This window comes from Halichondria panicea, chromosome 2 (genome assembly GCF_963675165.1).
Source record: "Halichondria panicea chromosome 2, odHalPani1.1, whole genome shotgun sequence".
Lineage (NCBI taxonomy): Eukaryota > Metazoa > Porifera > Demospongiae > Suberitida > Halichondriidae > Halichondria > Halichondria panicea.
In genome coordinates this window covers 981,028-997,450 of record NC_087378.1, presented here as the reverse complement: position 1 = coordinate 997,450, position 16,423 = coordinate 981,028, and the positions used below count along the sequence as shown (strand labels likewise).

Below are 16,423 nucleotides of genomic sequence, written 5' to 3'. Positions count from 1 at the left end.
AACTAGAAGAATTCCTCAAGAAGAAACATGTGAGAGAAGGCTTGCCCAAAGACAAATATGCGAGACTCAGAGGGTTAATGGCGTCACTGAAAAATGGAGAGATTCCCACCGACTCACAGAACACGAACACATAAATCATTCACATAACATTCACATAATTATAAAGTGTATAAAAAACATTTAAAACATATAATATTATTTTTAGGTTCACTGTTATTGTTTTTGTTTTATGACTCTAATTTTGTGGTCACACTTTGGAGAGAGTTTTGAGACGACTGAATACTTTGATAAATGTGTCGACAGGTTGACCTCCAGAGAACTGCTGTTGACTGTTGGGTTTATCTTTGAGGCTAATCTCAAAAAATGGGACTCCAGTGACACCTGCAGATAATATAGTATATAATTAAGTAACTTCCCAAGTTAATTGAATTGGCACAAGCACAATTTTAACTGTCAACACATGATGTGGAGACAAAGGGTTAGAATTAGGGTTAGGGTACACCTGACTACCTTTTGCTGATGACTCTTTAACTCCTTTCTCAAACCCGCTCACATATCCACTGTCTCTCAAGGCAGCTAATGCTTTACCAGAATCCAAACCAACTTCCTCCACCAGTTCTTTGAGGATCTCATCAGAAGACACGTTCCTACCCTCGGAAAAGTAAGCCCGGAACAGCACCTCCTGCATCTCATGCTGCTTGCCATGTTTGCCAGCAAAATCGAGGATCATGTGTGGCTTTTTTGTGGGAATCACCAGTCGATTAGGATTGAAGTTTATTCCCTGTAAGAAGAGTTGGTTGTACAGAACATGTCCTATTACAATGATACATAGGGGGTACTAGAGTTTAGAGGGCAGGGTTTAGAATAGCCTCGTTCCCAGGGCGATTTCAACTTAGGGTTATTTTAGAGCGTTAGAGAGTGACCTACCAGCTCTTTTCCTCGCAGCGTAACTGGAGAGTTTCCTGATACAAATCTCTGAGCAGCTTCCTCTCCAAACTTTAGTCTGAAATAGTCCATGGCTGGGACGCCTTCTTCAGGCATGACTGGATTGAGGAGAAACGGTTTCCAGTGAACATTGAACTCGAAGTCATCTTTGAGGTGGTCCATTGCTGTGTCCAGACTTCTCTTACCTATCCAGCACCTGTGGGAAATCCCAATAAATATTAATAGTGAATAGAGCAGTTAGTTAAAAGTGTACACCTGTGTGAAATTGCTTTATAGCTAGCTATAATGCATTCACCATGGGCACACTACATCTGAGGTCACATCCACATTGACTTGGACTTTGTTGTTGGCCATTGTTCCTCCAGTTCTAGCTGTACACACTGAGAGACCAAGCCTTGAGCCTCCACCTAATGTTGTTGTCAGTCTGAGAAAGCTAAGTGTATACCTGCTAGCAGTAGTACACTTGATCACAGACTGCATTAATTAATTGTTTTGCTGACTGTATGCTGGGCAGCTAGCCCCACCCCCTCTCTGTGTCTGCACACAGAGGGGAGTATCCTCGAGACCAGGCCGTTATGTCTGTCAACAAACGGCCTGGTCTCGAGGCTAGAGAGGGGTGGTGGGGGCTAGCTGCTGAGATGGCTCTGTTCTGCATGCAGCAGCAGGCACTGCATCTAAAATTGTAGTTTTTTGGTGAAATTGAATGTATCATATTTTTCACAAACCACAGCGTCCTCAAACATCCTTTCATGGTATCGTTATTGCTGACTAGCTGATGGTAAAATTACAACTGAACTGCAGCTCAAAAACTTTGCCTTATCATGCTCACTTTATTGTTTCTAAAATGATGGTGTGACCATGACACTGTGATTATACTCTGCAGGGTTTGTTGTCATGGTTCTAATGGATTGAGGTTGTATTAATGCAGCTTCCTATTGAGAACTGCACCCACACCCACAAGAATGTCTAGGTACTTACCACATAAGAGAGTGTCATCACTTAGTACTTTAACCACTGACCATCTGTGCTGGTTGATTACTTCTATTGAGTGGCAGATTATAAAAAAGCCAATAACTAGTTCACAAAAGAAAACTTCACTGCTCACACAATGAGAATGTGGTGCATACTTGTTGTAGTAGCTGCATGGATATCTGTTGGATATTGTGTAAGTCTTCATTATTTTATATGTCTATCTAGTCTAAATGTGTTTGAATATACTGCTTATATGTATATAATCTTGTTTTGACTATAATATTATCTGTAGCAAACTGACTGCCCAAATCAAGTGGAGTGCCTCAGAAACCCATGCGATGGTGCTGTTTGTCGACGATTCCTCAACGCAATGTGCATCCCCAATAACTGCGGGGAGTGTCGAGCTACATTTTTTCGCCCACAACAAACAGACGAGGAGATAACTAACTGTGTCACTGAAACCTGTGATGAAAAATCTTGCCCTGAGCGTCGTACCTGTGTGGAAGAAGTATTCCCAGCAAGCTGCCCAGAAGACAAACCCGGCTGTAGACAGCACATTAGAGCTGCATGTGTGCTTCCCCCAAGACCAAGCCCTCCTAGTGACTGCAGTGTAGTGCAATGCGGCCCTGGAATGATATGTCAAATTTTTGACTTTAGGATTGGACCAACAGCAAGGTGCGTTGATTTTCGACCGGCGACCTGTGACGAATTAGGGCCTTGCGATAGAGGAATGGAATGCCATTTCCGACCACGAGATGAACAACATCCGATAGTACGCTGTGTTCCGAGGCGTACTCAACCAAAACGCCCAAGAGATTGTAGCGAATTGGACTGTGGTGATAGCCTCATTTGTATGCTGTTTGGAGGAGAAGGCAGGCAGAGGGCTCGCTGTGTTAAGGAACGACCACGACCGCAAAGCTGTGAGAACCTGAATTGTGAGGCTGTTGGTATGCTTTGTATTGAAGATAGTGAAGGCCCTAAATGCCGACTACCGATTAAGTGTGATGAAGTGAAATGTCCTGACTCTCGTGTGTGTGCTATTGTTGGTGTCCCCGATATACCACTTAGCTTCCGTTGTCCGTTTAACGAGGATCGTTGCAAGCTAACGATAATTAACAGGCTTGAAGGAGACCAAATTCTTACTTGTCTAGACCCAACACTAGCTTTGCAATCATGCAGTGAAGTTACGTGTCCTGATGATGAAGTGTGTTCCGGGAAATTCATACCAGAAGACTCTTCTATGATCTCTGTGTGCATACCAAAGGCCCAACTTAGTGTTGTTAGTCAGATTGCAACCTGTGATTCTGTGCCTGACGATTTTTGTGGTGAAAACGAGGCCTGTGTTGATTTCCAACAAGACGATTATCGTGGTTTTGCTCATTGCACTCAGATCAACTGTCAAGACACTGAATGTGCCGATGAAGAAGACACTTGTGTGGTTTCGAGCTCCCAATTTTTAGCAGAGACGGAAATTAGTCACTCGTGTGCCCCAGTTGAACGTATTAAGCAGGAACAAGAAACTACTTGCACTGGTGGCCGCACTGCTTGTCAAGGAAACACAACCTGTACCGATACTAGAATCAGCAATGCTCAAATTGGAACCATCTGTATTAGCCCCTTTCGATTGCCACCAAGAAGTTGTGACGATCTCTCCTGTGAAGATGATGAGGAATGTGTACTAGATGTGACAAATGGGCAGGTTATTCGAGCTTCATGTGAGGCATCTGCATTTATTGACCAACTCTTGAAAGCTTTAGAAGAAGCATTGAACTTGTAAAAACACTAAGCTGAATGACATTATTTTTTGCAGAATAAAATTATTGTTGTACATGTATGCATACAATATCTCTTGTAAACTCTTGAACACATAATAATATGAATTAAAAATTGAAATTGTCCAATTCTAACTGTCTATTCTTTAGCAGTTCTTCTCTGGCTTTAGCTACTGCCTTGAATGCTTCATCACTCCCTGGAGCCAAATTCTTGTCAGGGTGGAGCAGGATGGCAAGATGTTTGTATGCCTTATTAACCTCATCCCTACAAAAACAAACAATTCCACACATAATAATAAGATTCTCGTACAGTGATTCACACGTACACACCAACATTATATACATACCTGCTACTTACTCGAGACACGCCAAGCATCTCATAGTTATCAGGACAAGCTCTTATTCTTGTCACCAAAGAGGCTTGCTCAAGACTGTACCCTCTCTCCATACTGGCTGCTCCTGGCTTCCCTCCCTTTGTCAAAACACTCGCTACAGTGTGAATCAAACATTCAAACATATCTTGAACTTTCTCCCCACTCTGGGCTGAAGTTTCGAAGTAGTGGAAACCTTTAGTCTCTGCCCAGAGCTTGCCCTCAGAGGTGTCTACTTTACGCTTGCCTCCAAGATCAACCTGTACAAGATTTAGAAAACACACCTTTGATGGTCTACTAAGCACGCTCCTCAGGTTACATGTCACACACGCAGTAAGTCAATTAAAGTCAGTCTCGTATTACAGTATGCGACTGATTTGGATACATGATCGTCTGTTGTTGTAGGAGTTCCTAGGATTGTTTTTTTAAAGGCACCCAAGCAAACAATAATAAATGGAATGTATACATAAAGACTTGCTGCCATAAAGTCTACAACAAAATAGCACTTAGTTACATGTACTACAGTTGTAGCAAATAAAATTAATTAAGCAATTAGCTGGGTGAGAAGGGAATCAATTACAGGGTATTTCGTAACAGCTAGACTAATGAATTAACATCTTCCCCACACATGCATGGGCTTCAACACATGATTACCCTTAATGCTCAAGCTATTTGCAAGCCATACCTTATTGGCACAGACAATAAACACAACAGAATCCATATCCGAGGGTTGGGGTAGATTATTACGTATTTCTATTAGCCAATCACTCAGGGCATCAAAACTAGATCGATTTGTGACATCATACACGAGCATCACTCCTTGCGTATCTTTGTAGAACTCATTTCGTACCTAAGAATGATTGTGATTGCAATACAGACTACACCAGATGAGACGGTTGGTTACCTCTGCGAAGAAGGATTGTCCAGCCATATCAAATATGTTAACTTTGATGTCGCAGTCACTACTCTTGATTTTGGACACACCAAAGTCGATCCCGAGTGTGGCCATATATTTGGTGACAAATCGCTTCTCACAGAAACGCTTTATCAGACAGCTCTGTACGAAAATCAAAACAAATAAGCATACAAGCCTATTATAGGCATAAGCTTATGCAGAGTGCGTGTGTTTGTGCCTTTATATAGCTAGTGCTTGTACCTTCCCTGTCTCTGCTGCACCCATGCTTATGATCTTTACACGAAGAGATTTTCTGTCCTCCATCACTATGCATTGATTTATTATTTCAATATTTCAATAACAAATCCCATGACAACAGCCTTATAATTAGACAATAATAATTATGCAACAATAATAATGACATTCATTCTTTCCATCTATGCCCACATTCTGGACTACAACACTTGAAAAATATAGTCATTGGTTCGTCTGCTGATCTAGTTTGCATCTGCATGAAGTAGGCCTTGGAGTGGCGACACTTGGGGCATGTCTCTGTACAGTAAAACAGTCAGAATTGATCACATGCACAGTTTAATATCAATATCATGCACTATTCACATTCTCAGGCAAGTGGCAAGCAATAATATCTGGCTCTACTCAATAGTGATAGTGACTACAAACTATGCACCTTCAGTGGAGTCCACATTCTCCCAGGCAGAGGCTCCACCTAACACATCATCCACTTCCTTCAGTCTTGGAAACTTGTACGAAGAAACCTACACAGCAAAATAAATCCGATGCATTGTCAGATATGCATGTATGTGCAAGCACACTATACTACCAGCATTAATAATCGAATCTAGAACAAACAAAAAAACCTTCACATGCATGAATTGTTTTTCTTCACTTACTTTCCTCTCTATGTTCTGAACGTAAGGACATGTGTTGCAGGCAAACCTATAGCAAGAAGGCCCTTCCTCCACCACCAGTAGATTAGCACAAGTGGGACAGAACAAATGCATATCACTTCAACATCTTCAATGGCCAGGGATATGGTAAAGATCATCCACGTCTATAATTAATTAATTGTAGCACATATAATTTATTAATTTTTAAGGTCACCTTTACCAGGTATTCATTGTGACTTGTACATTCATACAGCAATTATCATTGATGGAAAATGGTAATCAACTAAAGTAGTACATAAATGATTGTTCACAGGGAAGAGTATCACAAAGATAGAGTTAATGTTTAGGAGTTAGTTAGGCACCACGACGATCTTGGCTGCCAGAGGGAGCAGTTGCTCAGTGTGCTTCTGCCAATTAGTAGTGTCCTTAGAGACACTGCACCACAGCTCACCGTGGCGGGGCTCTGTCTGCACACACTTCTTCAGCACTTGCTCTTGTTGGGCCTGAGAAGAATATAATTATATGATAATGATAGTTTACAATGTCCACACAGGCAGTACATGTACATGTTGACGCTTATTTGTAAAAAAAAAACTATTTGTACTCGTACAGAAAAAGACAGGGGACGGATAAGTTCTTGAGTTAAGTACCATGGGTTTTAATTCTAATAGCCTATGGTCTTTTAGGGATCTAGCGTTAAATAGAGCATCTTTGAAAGGACATAACTTTAGTTCCGGTTCTGTTGGGCTAACAGCGTAAACTGAAAGCTTAGAGAGAGGCCTTTCAGACAATGTGTTAAAACGAAATGTCTATTTTGGGCCTGTTTTTGACAAAATACCATGGTATATTTCCGAAAATAAGAAATGCGTGGCCCGTTACAAATTGGACATTTGACTGAAAGAGTTCCTTCTATATAAGCGTTCAGAATTTCGACCATCAAAACTACAGTTATAGAGCCAATTCTAGTACTTTCAGAGACCTTGAACTGCACAAATAATTGTACAGAGAATTGTGCACCTCTGTTCCATGAATGAGCTCAAACTTATAGAAGTTTGCCCAAGTGTCACCCAGATCAGGATCAATCTTGACAGCTCTCTGAAACCACTCTCGAGCTTTCTTCACCTTGCGCTCAGACCAAAACAATCTAAACAAAGACAGACAAACACAAAATATTACAACTGAACATACCCAAACACATAACGCTTACTTTGCCACAGCCAGCAGCACATGAGAGTCATGCTCACACTTCTTGAGCGCGTCCACACTCTTTGTCTTCCTCTGTGGGTTTGGCACAAGGAAAATAGACTCTGCCCACAAAATTCCAGAAGTAGGGCACTCTTGAATGGCCTTAGCCATGTTAGCGAGTGCAATATTCTTTTTGCCTCCTCTAGCTTCAATCCGAACAGCCTCTAGCCACAGCTCGGGGCATTGAGGGATCTTGATGCGGCCCTTCTCAAGTACTGACCTTGCCTGAGGAATGAGAGTGTTTACACATGGTGCAGTATAAAATACACAGAAGTGTACAACTGCAAAAACACCAAGCAAATTGAAAAGATGAAAGGGCTTATTAAGTTAGTTTCATACTCACTGTACAATGTTTATGGTTTGTAGTACATGTACATGTACATAGCTAGAGGTTGCATTGTGTATATTTTACCTTTGTCAAATGCCCACAGTTTTCCTCCAGGCGAGCTAATAGCAGCCACAGGGAGATGTCCTGAGGAACCTTCTTCAACTAAACACACAAAGAGAGTACCATCATTACACCAGCAGTGTGTGCACGTGTGTGTGCATCTGATAGATAAAGTACTCACAGCTCTATTGTAGATTTCCCTAGCAGCGTCGGTGTTTCCCTGCTGCTCCTCTATCTGACCTCTCATCATCCACAGCTGAGGAATAATCAGGATTAAGTTCAAATAAACCATGTACATTGTCACTCTTTTATTGTGTGATCTTACCATAATAAAAAATTATTGTTGCTTGACTAATATAATAGTCGTATGCTTGTGGCAAGAAACCACTCTAGTATATACAGGCAGCATGCTACAAACATACACTGTACATGCATTAGAGTGCAACATCTTAGTGTACCTTAGGGAAGTCAGGATGGACCTCCAAAGCCTCTTCCAGTAGTTTGACAGCTTTCTTGATGTCTTTGAGCACCCACTCCAGCTTGGTAGACTTCATCATGACCCGTGCAGTACCAGCACTCGCTCGTGCCTTCTCCAGCAGTAGTCTGGCTCTCTCGTATTCTCCATTCTCACTCTCCAACTTAACAGCAGCCAACCAGATTTCCTCACTGTTGGGGTTGGCTTTGAAGGCCAGGGCTAGGATGGACCGGGCAGCAGGAACATCCCCCTGAGGAGGAGAGAGTAGTACAAACATTACCTTGACTGTATGTACTGTATACACACTCAAACAGAATTATTGGTATAATTATATACATGACTGTATACAACTAATAAATTGGGCCGACAATAAAATAATAATTATGTTAAAACACAACAGAAAGGCAAAACTGTACACATTATTTTTATTGCTAATTATTGTATGCATTAAACATGTACAGTGTATATAATACTTACAGCGAGCCATTTGGACTTGGCTCCCATGAGCCAGAGGACCTCTGCTTTTGGACAGTGAGCCACGGCCTTCTGTAGCAGTGTCTCTAGAGTCTCCCTCGTCCCGTGGTCCTTCTCAAAGTAGGCGGCCCTCATCCAGATGCCCTTCTTATTGGGGAAGACAGTGAGTGAGTGGGCGTATATGGCACGGGCACATTCGTACGCTTCGTGGGCAGTGCACTGTATGGGTAGAGGGACATGGAAAAACTAACAATTGCAGTATAATAATTATGTATAAAAGTGTACAGATGTACAATATGAGTGGGTGTTACTTACACTATCTGCGTCAGTGATCCACTGGTCGAGTCTATCCTCCTCCTCCACACCTACCCCTATCACTATACGGCTGTGTGTGTGTGTGTGTGTGTGTGTGTGTGTGTGTGTGTGTGTGTGTGTGTGTGTGTGTGTGTGTGTGTGAGTATGTGTGAGTGATGAAAATGACGCCAAAAATTAACCACTAATGCCTTAATTATCTTTGGCAAGCACTCTCAAAGTAATAATATCCTTTTCGTATACAATCTATAGACTTTCTGTATACTATGCTACACACACTGATGAGGGGCTCACATGATGGCCTGGGCAGTGTGCACAGAGCCAGACTTCTCACATTCCTCAGCGTCGGTGATCCAGAACTCCCTGTTGATCTCCACCATGTTAGCCTTCAAGGACGTCACAGCTGAGACACAACAAAACAGAGCAGTGAGAATACAAACATGTCAGGCATGTAGATTCTATCTATGACACTGCATTGGTACAGAGCATACATATATAATTATGTCAACAAAAAATTCATCTTTTAGTTGTGAAAATTCACTAGTAGCACTCAAGTTATAGCTATCAAAACAGGTCCATTTTCGGAAAAATCGCCAAGGCTATATAATAGATATTGCACTGATGTAAACACATCTTTATTATAGCCTACAATATCCAAGATACTTGCATAAAATACAGACACCGTACACTGTATGTATAAACCAGCAGTGTAATGAGGTGGGCTAACCTCTGTCGATGATTTTGGGCACCATGTCAAACCTGTCGTGAGCCTCCTCTAACTTGGCAGCATTGATCCAAATGTGTCTGTCTGTGGGCACATACTCACGAGCCTTGTTCAGTACCTGCACACACACACACACACACACACACACAAGGAAATCAAACAATGTACAATGCACAGAGATAAGAGCATCGTAGTAATACACATACGTACAAACTGTACATGACTATTCATGGCAGTGTTAACTCTATAGTGTACATACATGCAGTAGTGACTAGAATGTCATGCATACACAACAGTAGCTCAAAAAGCTCCAGCTACTGCACAAAAATAATTATGTTCTCATGTATTATAGAAAGGATAGGTACCATACCTTCCGAGCATTTTCATAGTCCTCTAGTTTAGCCAAAGCCAGCCATAGTTCGACAGAGAGGGGGCAGCACTCGACTGCTCTACCAAGGAGAATCTTGGCATCCTCAATGTCCTCCAACTCCACAGCTGCCTTCCATAGTCGAACAGACGTGGGGATTGTCTCTAGGGCTGAATATACAATAGTACAGTGGATTGCAGTGCACTTGCAACAGAGATTTGCCTGACAGCAAACCACATAATATTGTAGTATTATTATCAATAATACAGCCTAAGAGCTTGCACTTTTATTAGGGCCAAACTGAAAGATTTAGTGTAGTCGGCCACTTCTAGAACCTAATCTACCAAAAAGGGTAAGTTGGGTCGTCGCCCGGTTTCTGTGAAACTTCGTTTCACAGAAACCGGGCGACGCCCCAACTTGATTATGTACTTGAGAAGGAGTATGATGTATTCAAAATTTAGGGAAATTACTAACTGATTTGTAAAGAAATATAAGAAAAGTCCCCAAAGAGGGAATCGAACCCACGCCTTAATCTATCATCTAATCTACAAAGCCACCACCCTAACCACTAAGCCACACCTATTCTGTCCCTAGTAATTCTCTTAGTCATCACATACAGTGGATTACAGACTTGCAATGCACTTGCAAAAGAAAATGTATAATAATTTATTCTAGCCTATACGTTGCTCCTTTATTAGGGCCCAACTGATACATTCTTGAATGCTTAGAAATTGTGTGTTTTGATGTTTTGGCAATTATCTGTTGCAAGTTCACTGCAATCCACTGTAGTACTAGCCTCCTTCACCGGCCTTTCCCTAAGTGAAGTGGGAGGTGCGGCCTGGAATCGAGGCTACTGTAGCACATGATTACACATGAAGGGAACACCTCTGGACCAGCTTGTGTGTGTGTGTGGACTGTGTGTGTGTGGACTCTGTAGATATATCTTATTATATGAGTAGAAGGCACATAAAATCTAGCCTGTGAAGTAGCGATGTAGCGATTTATGAATTATAACATAATAAGAGCAACTCTATGGATTGAGTATACACGTACGTACTGTACATAATACTAGGCTAGCACAAAAATACGTGTACAGTAATGGCTGCTGACCTTTCCTGAGGACTCTTCTCTTTCCTGGTGTGTCTGTCTCCAGATCAACCGCCCTAATCCAGAGTTTCACAGAATGACTGATCTGGCGAATAGCCTGAGCCACCACTGCCTTGGCTTGGTCGGGGGGCTGTATGTGTGTGTGTGTGTGTATGGGAGGGGGGGGAGCTCAATGAGGTACATGTACATTGTTAGGTACAGTATATCTATAATACCATGTGTTTTAATTAATTGCGTATGCATAATAGGCAGTATTAAGGACAATTACATACACATACATGGAGCTCTATGAATACGCTTAAAATGTTAAGCCGCCCTGTTTTGTTTGAGCCAGAGTGAGAAGTGAGAAGAAGCTTCTTGTTTCATATGGCATCTCTCCAAGAAGACACAGAGTCACAAGATGAGATCAGTTCTCCTGTCCTAGCTACTAAATACTCACTAAAGGAAGGACATGAAATCACCTTTGTCACAGAGCCACCGAAAGAGATTCAATTGGAGTGCTCAATCTGCCTACAAATCTTATCCGACCCTTGCATGCTAGACTGCAAGTGTGGCTACAGCTTTTGCAGAGAATGTATAGAGTCACTCAGAATCAGAGGAAGCAGATGTCCTTTGTGTGTTATGACATTTTCCATTACACTATCAAATATTAGACTAGACAAGGCACTAAATGAACTCGAGATTCACTGTTGTAACGACAATCTAGGATGCAAATGGACTGGCGAATTGGGATCACTATCAAAACACTTAAATACTCAAGCTAGTAGTAACAGACTAGAAGGATGTGAGTACGCAACAATCCAGTGTTCCCTATGTGAATTCCGATCTGTACGAAAGGAGATGGCTAATCACGAGGGGCAACAGTGTGCAGAGAGACAGTACACATGCGAGTATTGCAATGAATACACCTCAACATTCAAGGATGTCTATACAAATCACTGGCCAGTTTGTGGGCTATTCAAACAAGCTTGTGAGAGAGGAGGAAACTACTTAAAATCAGATCTCGATAGCACACCATCAACAGTTGCTAGCCAGCGCTTACAATATCTGTCCATATTTGCGCACAATATGACCGAAAAAACAAAGGCACAATACTTTGATGGTGATCTTATTGGCTATATTGTACCGACACCAGCACTAGCCCAGCCTGAGACAAACGAAAGAATACAAATCAATGGTCAAAGGACATGGCTGACTATGAACAACTTTAGCAGCTTAATCGATTCCGAAGAGGTACGGTACTCTACTTCCTTCTACACACACATTCAAGGCTACAACATGTGCCTAGCTATACAGCACAACAGAGACAAGAGTGGGTATCTATCAGTGAGCACACATATATTGAAAGGGAAATATGATATCGAGTTAAAATGGCCGCTTCAAGGAGAGGTGACTATCAAGCTGGTCGGGCAAGACTCAGAACGCAGTCACAGTCGAGTGGTAGAGTACACGGGAGAAGTGGAGGAGGAGTGTGCCAGGAGAGTCTTGGGCAAGGACGAGAGAAGCAAGGGACTCAGGAAAATGAAGTTCATTTCCTATAGAAGCCTTCATCCAAACTTTATCAGAGAAGACTCGCTGTGGTTTGATGTGCAATGTAAACTATATGTATAGCATATTTATGTATTTTATGTCTACTTGAACCATTCATTAGTGTGAAACAATCTACGTATGGTATAAATTTGGTGTATAATATTGAAGTGGCTACATTTATGAGTAACACACCTGCAGTCTAACAGCCTCCAACCAGACGTCCTCATTCTTGGGGCACACCTCACAGCCCTTCATGATGGTGTTGCGTGCTGTCTGCATCCTCCCAGTCACCTCCTCCAGACGAGCAGCTGCTATCCAACCTGCACCATGGGCACGTACAAAGCATCAAATACTGCACAACAGTTGAAATACATAAAAGTCGGCTTGTGAACATGCACAGTACATTTGAACCCAGTGCTACATTTACAGTGTGATTTTAAGGACAATATCAAAGCTAAAGGAATGTGTGCATGTACATGTACACAGTGTAGCTGTAATAGTCTTAGGAAAATACTTGCACTGACAATGACATGCAGGCTGGCCTCTACTGTAGTTACTGTAACAACTGACCTGGAGCATGTTTTGGGTTGGTCGTGATGACAGACTTGAGCAGTAGCCTAGCTTTCTTCACATCACTACAGAGAAATACAGTGACACAATACATATCACTATATCATACAGAGCAGCGTAACTTACTTTATGTCCCCAGAGGTGTGCGGTGTTATACTGTTTAGGTCAGTGAGGTAGCCTTTAGGGTCAACCACCGTTTGCCCAGACACAGAATCTGAGACCTATACCCACAGCAAGGCATCAACAGTTACGTACGAATATAATTATACAGTGCTGTAAAAACTGCTAACCAACGTAGACTAGCTATCAAGGAATTAACATACAGTACAGCTTACGCTGTACATTGTAAAAGTACACAGGCCTCATACTGTGTGCAAAAAGTAATTTTTACCTGATCTAGTTTGATTCCTAGAATGGAGTTTCTGGCCTCTCCAATCTGGTTGAGATCGATCTTAGTGGAAGTGGCGAATCCTGGCGTCATTGTGCCAGGTAGGCCAGACATCCCTCCACCGTATGGAGTAGAGAAACCACCCAGATTCTATGGGGGGGGGGGGGGAGGGAGGGTAAATAACATTCTTTCAAGGTTACAGCCCAGCTCACCTGTTGCCTTGTGTCCAGCGAGTTGTGGCTGATCCCCTGTGACATGGCGCCATGGAGAACAGAGTCGGGGATGGGTGTGTAGCGGTCCGGACGAATATGGGCGTTCCTCTGCTTCTTGTTACGAGCATCACCCACCTCTGGGATGTTATTCCAATCATCATCAGACACATCTACCAGCGCTCGCTGCACAAAAGTAAGAGAGCAATACACAGTCACTCAGAGCATTGCGTACACGTAAGAGCCATTTTTGTTTGCTACTATACACACACCTTGAGGTCTGAGAACTGCTGTTGAATCTTCGGTCTCTCCGCCCGATACTTCTCAATATCCTCTTGAAACTTCTTATCTCGTCTTATCCTTCGTCGACTGTCCATACGATTGTCAATAGTGTCGTAAATCTGATCGGCCTCTCGATCGTCCGCTTCGTACGGTGCAGACGCAAACAGGCTCCCCCCATAGCCAGTGAACTGGAGGGGGAGAGAGTGGGTAAAGGAGGACTCTTAATATTATTTTATGAACCTCATCAAAGTTGATGTCATTGAGATCCTCCTCTTCGTCCTCATCTCTTGGTCGCTTGGTCCCTGGCCGGGGGTGACGCTCATCACTGTAGGAGTGTAAGCCAAGGTATGAGGAGAATAGTCTAATAAACACAGTACACCTTAGTATGCCTACAGTGAGCATACCTTAGTATGCCTACAGTGAGCACATTACAATACATTTCCTGAAGCTTATTGAGGCAAAAACATTGGATGTAGAGACGTCAGTGTCATTCAGTGTCATACAGTGTCATAGGTACATGTAATTATAGTAGGCACAGTACAATCCTGGTATCAATATTTAGCATGAGCGTACATAAAAAACGTACGTATTTATAAAAGCATAGCGTTGTATATACGAAGCAACATCCAATGTACATTGACATAACTTACGATATATCACTAGATTCTCTGGCAGGACCAATATCTGATCGAGTAGTAAACCCAGTGGCTCTGTGCATGTGGAAAACAATCGTTGAACGTATAGAGTTTCATTATTCATTGTGTTCTCTAGGCCCAGAGCTTACCCTCTTCCAAGACCTGGTACATAGCCTACAGGGGCTGCCTGGCCGAGGAAGGCCTTCCTTTGCTTGCTTATAAGAGAACTCATGATCGACTTGACTTGTGTGCCACGTTCTACTTACTCTTGTCGATCAGTACCATATCTTATGTTTAGTCTCGTTAATTAGCCGCACCTTCAGGGACATGTAATCGAGGTTAGAATGTCAAACAGTCTCAATTCTAAAACACACAAGTGGCTAAATGCAGTACGTTAGCCTGTGTAGAAAGGGTTAAAATGACCATGAATCTCATTATAATTGCACCGTAGCTAGCCTAGGGGGCGGCTAATAGTAATTATAATGTGTCGCGCAGTCCAGCGAGTCTGGAGAGTCTGGAGAGTCTTAAGAGACCTGCGAGTCTGGAGAGTCCTGAGAGTCCTGAGAGTCTGGAGAGTCTGGAGAGTCTAGCGAGCCCTGAGAGTCTTGAGAGTCCTGAGAGTCTGGATGGAGTCTGGAGAGCCCTGAGAGCCCTGAGAGTCTAGCGAGTCCTGAGAGACTGGAGAGTCTGGAGAGTCTGGAGAGTCTAGCGAGCCCTGAGAGTCTGGAGTGTCCTGCGAGTCTGGCGAGTCCTGAGAGTCTGGAGAGTCTGGAGAGTCTAGCGAGCCCTGAGAGTCTTGAGAGTCCTGAGAGTCTGGATGGAGTCTGGAGAGCCCTGAGAGTCTTGAGAGTCCTGAGAGTCTAGCGAGTCCTGAGAGACTGGAGAGTCTTGAGAGTCCTGAGAGTCTAGCGAGTCCTGAGAGACTGGAGAGTCTGGAGAGTCCTGAGAGTCTGGAGAGTCTAGCGAGCCCTGAGAGTCTTGAGAGTCCTGAGAGTCTGGAGAGTCTGGAGTCTAGCGAGCCCTGAGAGTCTGGAGAGTCTTGAGAGTCCTGAGAGTCTAGAGAGTCTGGAGAGTGTAGCGAGCCCTGAGAGTCTGGAGAGTCTTGAGAGTCCTGAGAGTCTAGCGAGTCCTGAGAGACTGGAGAGTCTTGAGAGTCCTGAAAGTCTAGCGAGTCACGAGAGTCTGGAGAGTCTGGAGAGTCTGGAGAGTCTGGAGAGTCTAGCGAGTCCGGAGAGTCTGACGAGTCCTGAGAGTCTGGCGAGTCACGAGAGTCTGGAGAGTCTAGCGAGTCCTGAGAGTCTGACGAGTCCTGAGAGTCTGGCGAGTCCGGAGAGTCCTGAGAGTCTGGCGAGTCCTGAGAGTCTGGAGAGTCTGGAGTCTAGCAAGCCCTGAGAGTCTGGAGAGTCTTGAGAGTCCTGAGAGTCTAGCGAGTCCTGAGAGACTGGAGAGTCTGGAGAGTCCTGAGAGTTTGAGAGTCTGGAGAGTCTGGAGAGTCCAGGGAGTCCTGAGAGTCCTGAGAGTCTGGAGAGTCTGGAGAGTCTAGCGAGTCCGGAGAGTCTGGCAAGTCCTGAGAGTCTGGCGAGTCCTAAGAGTCTGGCGAGTCCGGAGAGTCCGGAGAGTCTGGAGAGTCTAGCGAGTCTGGAGAGTCTAGCGAGTCCGGAGAGTCCTGAGAGTCCGGAGAGTCTAGAGTGTCCTGAGAGTCCTGAGAGTCTGGTAAGTCCTAGATAATGATGAGAGTCCAGAGAGTTTAGCGTGTTCTGAAAGTCTAGAGCCTGCTATAGTGTTCTGTATAGAGTAGAGTACTATGAATTCTAATCATGATTGTATATCACAAGCACATAATAATTTCATAAT

The 16,423-nt window shown here is 43.3% G+C and overlaps 5 protein-coding genes across 6 annotated transcripts; 1 reads left to right on the top strand and 4 right to left on the bottom strand.

The window, feature by feature from the left end:
• Positions 1-118: 118 nt before the first annotated feature.
• LOC135331704 (uncharacterized protein YwbO-like) lies at positions 119-1,471 on the bottom strand. The gene is made up of 4 exons (XM_064526942.1): positions 1,241-1,471; positions 928-1,141; positions 511-781; positions 119-381 (listed from the first exon to the last, which is right to left on the bottom strand). Exons 1-4 carry the CDS (start codon positions 1,423-1,425, stop codon positions 248-250), a joined length of 804 nt encoding a protein of 267 aa, XP_064383012.1. The 5' UTR covers positions 1,426-1,471; the 3' UTR covers positions 119-247.
• Positions 1,472-1,933: 462 nt separating this feature from the next.
• LOC135331672 (uncharacterized) lies at positions 1,934-3,810 on the top strand. The gene is made up of 2 exons (XM_064526905.1): positions 1,934-2,110; positions 2,210-3,810. Exons 1-2 carry the CDS (start codon positions 2,054-2,056, stop codon positions 3,692-3,694), a joined length of 1,542 nt encoding a protein of 513 aa, XP_064382975.1. The 5' UTR covers positions 1,934-2,053; the 3' UTR covers positions 3,695-3,810.
• Positions 2,210-5,326, bottom strand: LOC135331673 (dnaJ homolog subfamily C member 27-like). Of its 2 annotated transcripts, none has more exons than XM_064526907.1 (5): positions 5,217-5,326; positions 4,965-5,117; positions 4,746-4,910; positions 4,037-4,320; positions 2,210-3,954 (listed from the first exon to the last, which is right to left on the bottom strand). In XM_064526907.1, exons 1-5 carry the CDS (start codon positions 5,277-5,279, stop codon positions 3,798-3,800), a joined length of 822 nt encoding a protein of 273 aa, XP_064382977.1. In that variant the 5' UTR covers positions 5,280-5,326; the 3' UTR covers positions 2,210-3,797. The 2 variants fall into 2 exon arrangements, with proteins under 2 accessions (XP_064382977.1, XP_064382978.1); XM_064526908.1 differs by having other exon boundaries at positions 3,715-3,954; positions 4,048-4,320.
• Positions 5,327-5,336: 10 nt separating this feature from the next.
• Positions 5,337-6,031, bottom strand: LOC135331674 (DNA-directed RNA polymerase III subunit RPC10-like). The gene is made up of 3 exons (XM_064526909.1): positions 5,867-6,031; positions 5,644-5,731; positions 5,337-5,507 (listed from the first exon to the last, which is right to left on the bottom strand). The coding sequence occupies exons 1-3, from the start codon at positions 5,975-5,977 to the stop codon at positions 5,380-5,382; spliced, it is 327 nt and encodes a 108-aa protein (XP_064382979.1). The 5' UTR covers positions 5,978-6,031; the 3' UTR covers positions 5,337-5,379.
• A 76-nt stretch (positions 6,032-6,107) lies between these two features.
• LOC135331671 (pre-mRNA-processing factor 6-like) lies at positions 6,108-14,857 on the bottom strand. Its single transcript, XM_064526904.1, has 21 exons — positions 14,719-14,857; positions 14,585-14,644; positions 14,175-14,259; positions 13,925-14,122; positions 13,656-13,838; positions 13,447-13,593; positions 13,182-13,276; positions 13,056-13,120; positions 12,678-12,805; positions 10,959-11,085; positions 9,852-10,018; positions 9,485-9,599; positions 9,052-9,160; positions 8,761-8,830; positions 8,449-8,664; positions 7,955-8,221; positions 7,678-7,752; positions 7,521-7,598; positions 7,071-7,333; positions 6,881-7,007; positions 6,108-6,366 (listed from the first exon to the last, which is right to left on the bottom strand). Exons 1-21 carry the CDS (start codon positions 14,799-14,801, stop codon positions 6,214-6,216), a joined length of 2,811 nt encoding a protein of 936 aa, XP_064382974.1. The 5' UTR covers positions 14,802-14,857; the 3' UTR covers positions 6,108-6,213.
• Positions 14,858-16,423: the final 1,566 nt, after the last annotated feature.

What these genes read in the sequence shown, in the direction of transcription:
- LOC135331672 (XM_064526905.1), top strand. Translation starts at nt 2,054, where the DNA reads ATGAGAATGTGGTGCATACTTGTTGTAGTAGCTGCATGGATATCTGTT. An exon ending in GGATATCTGTTGGATATTGT is followed by an intron (nt 2,111 to 2,209) that starts GTAAGTCTTCAT and finishes TATTATCTGTAG; the next exon opens with CAAACTGACTGCCCAAATCA.
- LOC135331674 (XM_064526909.1), bottom strand. Translation starts at nt 5,977, where the DNA reads ATGCATTTGTTCTGTCCCACTTGTGCTAATCTACTGGTGGTGGAGGAA. An exon ending in TTCAGAACATAGAGAGGAAA is followed by an intron (nt 5,732 to 5,866) that starts GTAAGTGAAGAA and finishes TTTGCTGTGTAG; the next exon opens with GTTTCTTCGTACAAGTTTCC. An exon ending in GAATGTGGACTCCACTGAAG is followed by an intron (nt 5,508 to 5,643) that starts GTGCATAGTTTG and finishes TTTACTGTACAG; the next exon opens with AGACATGCCCCAAGTGTCGC.
- LOC135331704 (XM_064526942.1), bottom strand. Translation starts at nt 1,425, where the DNA reads ATGCAGTCTGTGATCAAGTGTACTACTGCTAGCAGGTATACACTTAGC. An exon ending in TCAGATGTAGTGTGCCCATG is followed by an intron (nt 1,142 to 1,240) that starts GTGAATGCATTA and finishes GATTTCCCACAG; the next exon opens with GTGCTGGATAGGTAAGAGAA. An exon ending in CGCTGCGAGGAAAAGAGCTG is followed by an intron (nt 782 to 927) that starts GTAGGTCACTCT and finishes CTCTTCTTACAG; the next exon opens with GGAATAAACTTCAATCCTAA.
- LOC135331671 (XM_064526904.1), bottom strand. Translation starts at nt 14,801, where the DNA reads ATGAGTTCTCTTATAAGCAAGCAAAGGAAGGCCTTCCTCGGCCAGGCA. An exon ending in GGGAAATCTACAATAGAGCT is followed by an intron (nt 7,599 to 7,677) that starts GTGAGTACTTTA and finishes TTGTGTGTTTAG; the next exon opens with TTGAAGAAGGTTCCTCAGGA. An exon ending in AGCTCATTCATGGAACAGAG is followed by an intron (nt 6,367 to 6,880) that starts GTGCACAATTCT and finishes TATTCTTCTCAG; the next exon opens with GCCCAACAAGAGCAAGTGCT.
- LOC135331673 (XM_064526907.1), bottom strand. Translation starts at nt 5,279, where the DNA reads ATGGAGGACAGAAAATCTCTTCGTGTAAAGATCATAAGCATGGGTGCA. An exon ending in GTGCAGCAGAGACAGGGAAG is followed by an intron (nt 5,118 to 5,216) that starts GTACAAGCACTA and finishes ATTTTCGTACAG; the next exon opens with AGCTGTCTGATAAAGCGTTT. An exon ending in TTATTGTCTGTGCCAATAAG is followed by an intron (nt 4,321 to 4,745) that starts GTATGGCTTGCA and finishes AATCTTGTACAG; the next exon opens with GTTGATCTTGGAGGCAAGCG.